Raw genomic sequence first — 13075 nt, forward strand, 5'->3', positions numbered from 1 at the left:
AGTGGGAGAACTTGCACAATTGGTGGCTGACTAAATACTTTTTTTGCCCCACTGTATATACACTTACCAGAACTAGCTAGTGTTTATTCAGTAGATATTCAGTCAATGTTCCATTCAGACAGCAGTGTTCTAATGGGGCGTTCTAATGGGGCGTTCTAATGGGGCGTTCTAATGGGGCGTTCTAATGGGGCGTTCTAATGGGGCGTTCTAATGAGGTGTTGGAATGGAGCATTCTCATGGGGGCTTGGGGAGGAGCGTTCCAATGGAGCGTTCTAATGGGGGCTTGGGAAAGGAGCGTTCCAATGGAGCGTTGGAATGGAGCGTTCCAATGGAGCGTTGGAAAGGAGCGTTCCAATGGAGCGTTGGAAAGGAGCGTTCGAAATGGAGCGTTCTAATGGGGGCTTGGGAAAGGAGCGTTCCAATGGAGCGTTGGAATGGAGCGTTCCAATGGAGCGTTGGAAAGGAGCGTTCCAATGGAGCGTTGGAAAGGAGCGTTCGAAATGGAGCGTTCTATTGGAAGGTTGGAAAGGCGCGTTCTATTGGAGCGTTCTAATGGAGCGTTGGAAAGGCGCGTTCTAAATGACTATTTCATTCAGACCGTGAATGTTCTAAAGGTGGTGGTGGGAAAACATCCCTGTAGGTTCCGTCTGAGCACTTGTTTTTGGTCCTTTGCTCTCGTTTGCCAGAACTTATCTCTGTCTGTCATGTGATCTCACTGTGAAATATTATTCCGTGGATAATGTAGTGATAATGTTATTACTGTACCTTAGTACTGATTATATTATAGATATAATTCTTGTTGCTCATATACACGCTTCATAAACAGGCTATATGATAGCCTTCCCTGTTTTACTGATATTAAATCAACTGTTTTGTAAGTACTGATTTTAAGTTGTACATAGTGCTTTATCTAAGGTGTTGCCCTCTACTGGTGGGTATTTTATGGCCTCACCTATAGCCTACTATACACTTACTGTTCAGGTTTATTTTTTTCAAGATATTTCCATTGTATTTTCCCATTCAATTTGCTAAGCTAATTCTATAGAAATGCCCCATTCTCTAAACTAAGCTAATTATGTGGTGTTTCCCAACTCTATATGACCTGCAGAAACCAGCTCCTCCCAAACCTGTTGAGGTCAAACTTAAGAAGGCTATATCCAAGGTAAAGCCATCGACCACACACACACACACACACACACACACACACACACACACACACACACACACACACACACACACACACACACTCTGCATTGGAGCGTGTATCCACAAATGCATCAACCCCCCCCCCCGCCCCTCACACAGCATTGGAGTGTGTATCCACAAATGCATCACCCCCCCCCCACTGCATTGGAGTGTGTATCCACAAATGCATCAACCCCCCCCCCGCCCCACACACTGCATTGGAGGGTGTATCCACAAATGCATCAACCCCCCCCGCGCCCCACACACTGCATTGGGGTGTGTATCCACAAATGCATCAACCCCCCCGCCCCCGCCCCACACACTGAATTGAAGTGTGTATCCACAAATGCATCAACCCCCCCCCCGCCCCACACACTGCATTGGAGTGTGTATCCACAAATGCATCAACCCCCCCCCCCCCCCCCGCCCACACACTGAATTGAAGTGTGTATCCACAAATGCATCAACCCCCCCCCCCACCGCCCCACACACTGAATTGAAGTGTGTATCCACAAATGCATCAACCCCCCCCCGCCCCACACACTGCATTGGAGTGTGTATCCACCCCCCCCGCCCCACACTGAATTGAAGTGTGTATCCACAAATGCATCAACCCCCCGCCCCACAATGCATCATCCCCCCCGCCCCCCCCGCCCCACACACTACATTGGAGTGTGTATCCACAGATGCATCAACCCCCCCCCCCACACACTGCATTGGAGCGTGTATCCACAAATGCATCAACCCCCCCCCCGCCCCACACACTGCATTGGAGTGTGTATCCACAAATGCATCAACCCCCCCCCCCCCCTCACACTGCATTGGAGTGTGTATCCACAAATGCATCCCCCCCCCACTGCCAAATGCATCAAATGCACCCCCCCCCCACTGCATTGGAGTGTGTATCCACAAATGCATCAACCCCCCCCCGCCCCTCACACTGCATTGGAGTGTGTATCCACAAATGCATCAACCCCCCCCCCCCCCGCCCCTCACACTGCATTGGAGTGTGTATCCACAAATGCATCAACCCCCCTCCCCCGCCCCACACACTGAATTGAAGTGTGTATCCACAAATGCATCAACCCCCCCCCCCCTCCCCCGCCCCACACACTGAATTGAAGTGTGTATCCACAAATGCATCAACCCCCCGCCCCGCCCCACACACTGAATTGAAGTGTGTATCCACAAATGCATCAACCCCCCCCCGCCCCCGCCCCACACACTGAATTGAAGTGTGTATCCACAAATGCATCAACCCCCCGCCCCACACACTGCATTGGAGTGTGTATCCACAAATGCATCAACCCCCCCGCCCCACACACTGCATTGGAGTGTGTATCCACAAATGCATCAACCCCCCGCCCCCACACACTGCATTGGAGTGTGTATCCATAGATGCCAACCCCCCCCCACACTGCATTGGAGTGTGTATCCACCCCACACACTGCATTGGAGTGTGTATCCACAAATGCATCAACCCCCCCCCCCCTCACACTGCATTGGAGTGTGTATCCACAAATGCATCAACCCCCCCCCCCGCCCCACACACTGCATTGGAGTGTGTATCCACAGATGCATCAACCCCCCGCCCCCCCCACACACTGCATTGGAGTGTGTATCCACAAATGCATCAACCCCCCCGCCCCACACACTGCATTGGAGTGTGTATCCACAAATGCATCAACCCCCCCCCCACACACTGCATTGGAGTGTGTATCCACAGATGCATCAACCCCCCCCCCCCCCACTGCATTGGAGCGTGTATCCACAAATGCATCATCAACCCCCCCGCCCCTCACACTGCATTGGAGTGTGTATCCACAAATGCATCAACCCCCCCACTGCATTGGAGTGTGTATCCACAAATGCATCAACCCCCCCCCCGCCCCACACACTGCATTGGAGTGTGTATCCACAAATGCATCAACCCCCCCCCCCGCCCCTCACACTGCATTGGAGTGTGTATCCACAAATGCATCAACCCCCCTCCCCCCCCCCACACTGAATTGAAGCGTGTATCCACAAATGCATCATCCCCCCCCCGCCCCACACACTGAATTGAAGTGTGTATCCACAAATGCATCAACCCCCGCCCCCCCCACACACTGCATTGAAGTGTGTATCCACAAATGCATCAACCCCCCCCCCCCCCCACACACTGCATTGGAGTGTGTATCCACAAATGCATCAACCCCCCCCCCACACACTGCATTGGAGTGTGTATCCACAAATGCATCAACCCCCCCCGCCCCACACACTGCATTGGAGTGTGTATCCACAAATGCATCAACCCCCCACACACTGCATTGGAGTGTGTATCCACAGATGCATCAACCCCCCCCCCCCCCCCGCCCCACACACTGCATTGGAGTGTGTATCCACAAATGCATCAACCCCCGCCCCCCCCCCCACTGCATTGGAGTGTGTATCCACAAATGCATCAACCCCCCCCCCCACACACTGCATTGGAGTGTGTATCCACAAATGCATCCGCCCCCCCCCCCCACACACTGCATTGGAGTGTGTATCCACAAATGCATCAACCCCCCCCCCCCCCTGCCCCACACACTGCATTGGAGTGTGTATCCACAAATGCATCAACCCCCCGCCCCACACACTGCATTGGAGTGTGTATCCACAGATGCATCAACCCCCCCCCCCCACTGCATTGGAGCGTGTATCCACAAATGCATCATCACCCCCCGCCCCCCCGCCCCACACACTACATTGGAGTGTGTATCCACAGATGCATCAACCCCCCCCCCCCCCCACACACACTGCATTGGAGTGTGTATCCACAGATGCATCAACCCCCACACACACTGCATTGGAGCGTGTATCCACAAATGCATCAACCCCCCCCGCCCCACACACTGCATTGGAGCGTGTATCCACAAATGCATCAACCCCCCCCCCACACACTGCATTGGAGTTTGTATCTACAGATGCATCAAACCCCCCCGCCCCCACACTGCATTGGAGTGTGTATCCACAAATGCATCAACCCCCCCCCCCCCACTGCATTGGAGTGTGTATCCACAAATGCATCAACCCCCCCCCCCCCCACACTGCATTGGAGTGTGTATCCACAAATGCATCACCCCCCCCCCACTGCATTGGAGTGTGTATCCACAAATGCATCAACCCCCCCCCCTCCCCCGCCCCACACACTGCATTGGAGTGTGTATCCACAAATGCATCAACCCCCGTCCCACACACTGCATTGGAGTGTGTATCCACAGATGCATCAACCCCCCCCCCCCCCACTGCATTGGAGCGTGTATCCACAAATGCATCATCACCCCCCCCCCCCCGCCCCCACACACTACATTGGAGTGTGTATCCACAGATGCATCAACCCCCGCCCCCCCCACACACACTGCATTGGAGTGTGTATCCACAAATGCATCAACCCCCCCACACACACTGCCGTGTATCCACAAATGCATCACCCCCCGCCCACACACTGCATTGGAGCGTGTATCCACAAATGCATCAACCCCCCCCCCCCCCACACACTGCATTGGAGTTTGTATCTACAGATGCATCAAACCCCCCCGCCCCCACACACTGCATTGGAGTTTGTATCCACAGATGCATCAAACCCCCCCGCCCCACACACTGCATTGGAGCGTGTATCCACAAATGCATCAACCCCCCCCCCCCCCCCCCACACACTGCATTGGAGTGTGTATCCACAAATGCATCAACCCCCCCCCCCCCCCACACACTGCATTGGAGCGTGTATCCACAAACGCATCAACCCCCCCCCCCCACACACCGCCCCCACTCTGAATTGAAGTGTGTATCCACAAACGCATCAACCCCCCCGCCCCACACACTGCATTGGAGTGTGTATCCACAAATGCATCACCCCCCCCCCCCCCACCCACACACTGCATTGGAGTGTGTATCCACAAACGCATCAACCCCCCCCCCCCCCCCACACACTGCATTGGAGCGTGTATCCACAAACGCATCAACCCCCCCCCACACACACTGCATTGGAGCGTGTATCCACAAACGCATCAACCCCCCCCCACACACTGCATTGGAGCGTGTATCCACAAACGCATCAACCCCCCCCCCCCACACACTGCATTGGAGCGTGTATCCACAAACGCATCAACCCCCCCCCACACACTGCATTGGAGCGTGTATCCACAAATGCATCAACCCCCCCCCCCACACACTGCATTGGAGTGTGTATCCACAAATGCATCCCCCCCCCCCCACTGCATTGGAGTGTGTATCCACAAATGCATCAACCCCCCCCACACACACTGCATTGGAGTGTGTATCCACAAATGCATCAACCCCCCCCCCCCACACACACACACACTGCATTGGAGTGTGTATCCACAAATGCATCAACCCCCCCCCCACACACACACTGCATTGGAGTGTGTATCCACAAATGCATCAACCCCCCCCCCCCCGCCCCACACACTGAATTGGAGTGTGTATCCACAAATGCATCAACCCCCCCCCCTCGCCCCACACACTGCATTGGAGTGTGTATCCACAAATGCATGATGTTTGTTTGAAAGTCTCATGTACCTTGAGTCCATTTGAATGTTCTCAAAGGTACTCTCAGTCCTGTGTTTTTATTGGTCGTCTTTGTCCTCTGTTGGGATCAGTCGACTCTGTTTCTGTGTTCTGATTGGCTGGCTGTCTCTCTTCTGTGTTCTGATTGGCTGAATGTGTCTGTGCTGTGTTCTGATTGGTTTTCTCTGCCCAAAGGACATGAAGGAAAAGAAAGGTGGCGCTAAGGTGAAGGAGGATGGCCCCTCCCAGAACGGACAGGCTATGACTGAGGAGGTACGCTAGGCCACACCTCCAGAGGAGAGGAGGGGGGCTGGTGGTGGGATTATAATAATCTAACATGTATTCCTTCAATGTTCTCCCTGTCTCAATATCTGTCTCACACACACAGATATGTGTGTCTCGCTCCAGTGTCAGTGTGACCTACTACAGAAGTCTTGCTCCCTACTCCATGTCTGTCAGAGGCCAGAGTGAGACAGTCAGAGTCAACGGTATGACAGACAGATGGTGTGCTGTGGGATCTTGACAGAGTGATTTAAACAGTTAGTCTCCAAATGGAACCCTATTCCCTCAGGAATTCTTGAAAGACGAGACAATCTCCACTTTTTTTTAAATCACAAATAACACCCGCCCGCTTAACCCAGAAGACAGCTGCACTAATGTGTCGGAGGACACACCATTCAACTGACAACCTCTGTCAGCCTGCAGGCACCCGGCCCACCACATGGAGTCGCTAGAGCACTGCCACAGAGATGGCCAGAAGGCTATACTGGAAAACCTAACCTCTATCAAAATAAAAAGATTGTGGAGCCGCAAAAGTTCTTCTGTGCTTCAGGGTGTTTATTAACATAGTGATTCCTGAACAAAAACAACAGTACTGCCATCAAACATATACCTTAGGGGACAGCTAAAAACAATGCTGCCCCATTCACAGCTCAATCCAAAAATACCTCTCCATGAACTGAAAGAGGCTCCTTTTGTAAGGCTAGCCCCTCCCCTCAGAACAATTAACACTAATTAATTAATTAAGCAATTACCTATACAAACCTACATTTTCCATTAACTAAACATACTAAAGGATATACATTGCAACATGTTTTTTATGAAACAATATCCCAATATAACATTTCCAACATTACATCACTACTGGCATTGTCTTTCAATATGCTCATTTACATGAATGAACCATTCGGGACAGGCACTACAAAGTCAGCCCAATTCCCTTAGCTCGGGTCCTTATCCAGCATACCCGGAAGCTACAGAGCGAGAGAGAGAGGGGAACAGAACAAACAAGCAAACAACGCGCTCATCCACAACATAGATAAGTGTAATACATATTACTTCTATTACAAATGAATACTGACAAGTGTGAAATGTATGTACTAAGACAGAAGTTACCTATCGACCCACCTTGTTAACGTATCTTATAACGGAGCAGGGAGGAGTGATGAATGTGTGCATGCTTTAAAGTACCAAATACTGCCAGTGACAGACTTTTACGTCACAAGCACGATGAGCCAAGTAAAGCCCCCCACTTAACCCGGACGATGCTGGGCCGATGGTGCACCGCCCAATGGGACTCCCAGTCACGAACGGTTGTGACACAGCCTGGGATTGAATCCGGGTCTGTAGTCCAACACCATGATGCCGTGCCACCTGGGAGGCCCTGATTTGTTTAGTTCTGTCATTAGATTTTCAATATAATACAAATCTCCAAACTTGTTTTAGAGCGCTATGTAATACCCTGGCGGTTAATTTCATTAGCAGTTTGTTTTTCTAGGTTCAGAACACAACATGTATAAAGCGAACATAAACCGCTCAGCAAATACTTCAATAGTGTAAGCATGTGTTGCAGAACAGTGATTCAAATAGGTTTTTTTCTGTCAATGTTAGTTTAAAAAAATATCTTGACAGCGTTAGTCATCAGTGACTGAGTTGACAAGCCACTGACGACATTAACAACAGGTACTTAAAACAGACATATTTTTGCTTCTAAAAAATAAGTTTAAATACAAACATTTTGTAAAATATTGAATATTATTTATTTGCAAATCCCCAATAAAAACGTAACCGCTCTCAGACCTTTCAGCACACGTTAGACATAAATCTGACGACGTTGACGTTAGACATAAATCTGACTTTTTTATTTTCTTTCTTTTTACAGAGTTGACATTCCATAATTTTCTACTTTATTCAATAGGTATACTTAGTAGCAATTTAGTTTTTTCTCAGTTGCATATGACTCAAAAAAACTCATTTTAAAATGAACATATTTGAACCATAGAATATGAGTTATCTTAATCTTTAAGGGAAATGGAATTGACAGGTTCTGGTTGTATATTGTTTAAATCTATGAAAGTAGAGGACTTGCAGGACCATGTGTTGCCTTGTTGCACGATATGTTGGCCAATCACAGTTTAGAGAGAAATATTATTTAAATTGAAATGTGGCAATAAACTACATGAGACACTTTTTAGAATTTGAAACACTTTTTGGGGGAGTGTGATTCTTTCCCCTGGACAAGGACATTTCCGAGCACAGAGCTGACATGAATTAATAATATTGAAAATATTTCTTGAAAAATGCTTTATTAAATGACATTTTTATTTATTTATTTAACCTTTTTATGTTATCGGGGAGTCATACTGAGACCAAGGTCTCTTACAGAAGAGCCCTGAAGTACATAAATGACAGAAAATATATCAAAATATAAATACAAGCGGAAAGAAAGAAAAACACTGTCATAAAGAACGCATTCATCACTATTAAGGTCCTCAATCTGCTTTCTGAATTGCCCTGGAGACCAAAGGAACTTCCATAGTTAGCCATCTGTATAGACATGAAGTTTGCCTGCTGGACAAGGATTGTCCCAACTTTCAACAATCCCTCGAGCCCGACATAGTGCACAACTTATGACCTGGGGCCATGGGGCTCTGGTCAAAGTAGTTCACTATGTAGAGAAGAGAGTGCAATTTGGGACGCAGTTCTGTGTGATACAGTGGGGCAAAAAAGTATTTAGTCAGCCACCAATTGTGCAAGTTCACCCACTTAAAAAGATGAGAGGCCTGTAATTTTCATCATATGTACACTTCAACTATGACAGACAAAATGAGAAAAAAAATCCAGAAAATCACATTGTAGGATTTTTTAAATGAATTTATTTGCAAATGATGGTGGAAAATAAGTATTTGGTCACCTACAAACAAGCAAGATTTCTGGCTCTCGCAGACCTGCAACTTTTTATTTAAGAGGCTCCTCTGTCCTCCATTCGTTACCTGTATTAATGGCACTTGTTTGAACTTGTTATCAGTATAAAAGACACCTGTCCACAACCTCAAACAGTCACACTCCAAACTCCACTATGGCCAAGACCAAAGAGCTGTCAAAGGACACCAGAAACAAAATTGTAGACCTGCACCAGGCTGGGAAGACTGAATCTGCAATAGGTAAGCAGCTTGGTTTGAAGAAATCAACTGTGGGAGCAATTATTAGGAAATGGAAGACATACAAGACCACTGATAATCTCCCTCGATCTGGGGCTCCACGCAAGATCTCACCCCGTGGGGTCAAAAAGATCACAAGAACGGTGAGCAAAAATCCCAGAACCACACGGGGGGACCTAGTGAATGACCTGCAGAGAGCTGGGACCAAAGTAACAAGCCTACCATCAGTACCATCACTACGCCGCCAGGGACTCAAATCCTGCAGTGCCAGACGTGTCCCCCTGCTTAAGCCAGTACATGCCCAGGCCTGTCTGAAGTTTGCTAGAGTGCATTTGGATGATCCAGAAGAAGATTGGGAGAATGTCATATGGTCAGATGAAACCAAAATAGTACTTTTTGTAAAAACTCAACTCGTCGTGTTTGGAGGACAAAGAATGCTGAGTTGCATCCAAAGAACACCATACCTACTGTGAAGCATGGGGGTGGAAACATCATGCTTTGGGGCTGTTTTTCTGCAAAGGGACCAGGACTACTGATCCGTGTAAAGGAAAGAATGAATGGGGCCATGTATCATGAGATTTTGAGTGAAAACCTCCTTCCATCAGCAAGGGCATTGAAGATGAAACCGTGGCTGGGTCTTTCAGCATGACAATGATCCCAAACACACCGCCCGGGCAACGAAGGAGTGGCTTCGTAAGAAGCATTTCAAGGTCCCGGAGTGGCCTAGCCAGTCTCCAGATCTCAACCTCATAGAAAATCTTTGTAGGGAGTTGAAATCTGTGTTGCCCAGCAACAGCCCCAAAACATCACAACTTTTGTTATTGACCAAATACTTACTTTCCACCATAATTTGCAAATAAATTAATTAAAAATCCTACAATGTGATTTTCTGGATTTTTTTTTTCTCATTTTGTCTGACATAGTTGAAGTGTACCTATGATGAAAATTACAGGCCTCACCTTTTTAAGTGGGAGAACTTGCACAATTGGTGGCTGACTAAATACTTTTTTGCTCCACTGTATAATCTATCGGGCGGCAGGTAGCCTAGCAGTTAAGAGCGTTGAGCCAGTACCTGAAAGGTCATTAGTTTGAATCCCCGAGCTGATAATCTGAAAAACATGTTAATGTGCCCTTGAACAAAGGAAAGTGACTGCTGAATCGGGGGTTCCCAGGCTTCCACTCGGGGCTTCCAGCATTGGGGAACATCCCGTGACCCCCTGCAAGCGTGCCACGTTTATTTCTGTAGGCACAAGCATTATTCATGACGCTAACTGTTCACACCTCTCTTGTTGGTGGAGCTAAAGAAGAACAATCCTGCAGTTCTAGACATTTTGTCATGAGGTGCAAAGAACATGTTGCAGTTTTAAAGCTAATCTTCTTGCAGTTCTATACATTTTGCCATGTCTGTGTGTTCATGTGATATGAGTGACTAAAAATGACTATCTACGGGCTAAAAAACAAAACAAAAAAGCGTTAGCTGATATGTGAGTTGATCTGGACATTTCAAGTTATAATCATATCTCTCTAAGGTCTGTAATGACTGACAAGAGGAACTGATGATGCACTAACCGATTTAGAAATGGTACCTTGTGCATTCTACTATTAAATCGTACAAGAGTACGTTTAAAGCCGGACTGATTTCCTTCAAAAATAAAACATCTACAATATATATATATATATATATATATATATATATATATATATATATATATACATACATACACACATACACACATACACACATACACACATACACATATACAGTACCAGTCAAAAGTTTGGACACCTACTCATTCCAGTTTTTTTTTTTAATTGAAAACCATTTTCTACATTGTATAATAATAGTGAAGACATCACAACTATGAAATAACATGTATGGAATCATGTAGAAACCAAAAAAAGTGTTAAATAAATCTAAATGTATTTTAGATTTGTTCTCAACTAGCCTACCTGTTTAAATAAAGGTGAAATAAAATATATATATATATAGAAAAAATTATTCAAATAGCCACCCTTTGCCTTGATGACAGCTTGAAACACTATTGGCATTCTCTCAACCAGCTTCACGTGGAAGGGTTTTCCAACAGGAGTTTCCACATATGCTGAGCAGTTGTTGGCTGCTTTTCCTTTACTCTGCGGTCCAACTCAACCCTAACTATCTCAATTGGGTTGAGGTCAGGTGATTGTGGACGTCAGGTCATCTGATGCGGCACTCAATCACTCACCTTCTTGGTCAAATATCCTTTACAACGCCTCGAGGTGTGTTGGGTCATTGTCCTGTTGAAAAACAAATGATAGTCCCACTAAGCGCAAACCAGATGGGATGGCGTATTGCTGTAGTAGCCATGCTGGTTAAGTGTGCCTTGAATTCTAAATAAATCAGTGTCCCCAGCAAAGCACACCATTACACCACCTCCTCCATGCTTCACTGTGGGAACCACACATGCAGAGATCATCCGTTCACATACTCTGCATCTCACAAAATCACAACGGTTGGAACAAGTCTCACATTTGGACTCATCAGAGCAAAGGACAGATTTCCACCGGTCTAATGTACATTGCTCGTGTTTCTAGGCTCAAGCAAGTCTCTTCTTTTTATTGGTGTCCTTCATTAGTGGTTTATTTGCAGCAATTCAACCATAAAGGCCTGATTCACACAGTCTCCTCTGAACAGTTGATGTTGAGATGTGTCTGTTACTTGAACTCAGAAGCATTTATTTGGGCTGTAATTTCTGGGGCTGGTAACTCTAATGAACATATCCTCTGCAGCAGAGGTAACTCTGGGTCTTCCTTTCCTGTGGTGGTCCTCATGAGAGTCAGTTTCAACATAGCGCTTGATGGTTTTTGCGACTGCACTTGAATAAACTTCTTTCTTAATGTTCCGTATTGACTGACATTCATGTCTTAAAGTAAAGATGGACTGTTGTTTCTCTTTGCTCATTTGGGGCGGCAGGGTAGCCTAGTGGTTAGAGCGTTGGACTAGTAACCCAAAGGCTGCAAGTTCAAATCCCCGAGCTGACAAGGTACAAATCTGTCGTTCTGCCCCTGAACAGGCAGTTAACCCACTGTTCCTAAGCCGTCATTGAAAATAAGAATTTGTTCTTAACTAACTTGCCTAGTAAAATTTAAGGTAAAAAATTTTTTTTGAGCTGTTCTTGGCGTAATATGGACTTGGTCTTTTACCAAATAGGGATATCTTCTGCATACTACCTCTACCTTTTCACAACACAAATGATTGGCTCAAACGCATTAAGAAAGAAAGAAATTCCACAAATTAACTTTTTTTACAAGGCACGCCTGTGTGGTGACTACCTCATGAAGCTGGTTGAGAGAACGCCAAGAGCGTGCAAAGCTATCAAGGCAAAGGGTGGCTACGTTGAATAATCTTAAATATAAAATACATTTTGATTTATTAACTTTTTTGGTTACTACATGATTCCATATGTGTTATTTCATAGTTTTGATGTCTTCACTAGTATTCTACAATGTAGAAAATATTAAAACTAGAGAAAAACCTTTGAGTAGGTTTGTCCAAACTTTTGACTGGTGCTGTGTGTGTGTGTGATATCTATCAATAATTGTGGGGGGGATTTAACCTCTGTGGGTGACTTTAACCAGTGTGTGTGTGCTGTAAACTAAGTGTTGGAGCACTTTAAACCTTAGCGTAAACCTTGATGTGGTTGTGTACACTAACATTGTGTGGTTGTGACTGCAGTATGAAATGTGTGTGTTTCCCCCATCAGTATGTACAGAACAGGAGGCTGGTGCCACCATAATTGGGGAGGACGGGCTCGTGGTAATGCCTGGAGCGGAATTAGTGGAACGGTATCATTCATAATTGCATTCCATTTACTCCATTCCTGCAATTATTATGAGCTGTCTTCCCCTCGGCAGCCTCT

The 13075-nt window shown here is 46.7% G+C and overlaps 1 protein-coding gene across 2 annotated transcripts in view; it reads left to right on the top strand.

Moving 5' to 3' along the window:
• hmgn3 (high mobility group nucleosomal binding domain 3) overlaps positions 1-13075 on the top strand; it is a 36061-nt gene that overhangs the window by 21941 nt on the left and 1045 nt on the right. The window contains exons 4-5 of one of the 2 annotated variants that reach the window (XM_064925810.1): positions 1109-1162; positions 5932-5961. In XM_064925810.1, coding sequence (XP_064781882.1) covers positions 1109-1162; positions 5932-5961 — 84 coding nt within the window. Of the gene's footprint in view, positions 1-1108; positions 1163-5931; positions 6010-13075 lie in introns of both variants that reach the window. The other variant, XM_064925809.1, reaches the window with a different exon arrangement.

This window comes from Oncorhynchus masou, chromosome 19, assembly GCF_036934945.1.
Source record: "Oncorhynchus masou masou isolate Uvic2021 chromosome 19, UVic_Omas_1.1, whole genome shotgun sequence".
NCBI classification, from domain to species: Eukaryota; Metazoa; Chordata; class Actinopteri; order Salmoniformes; family Salmonidae; genus Oncorhynchus; species Oncorhynchus masou.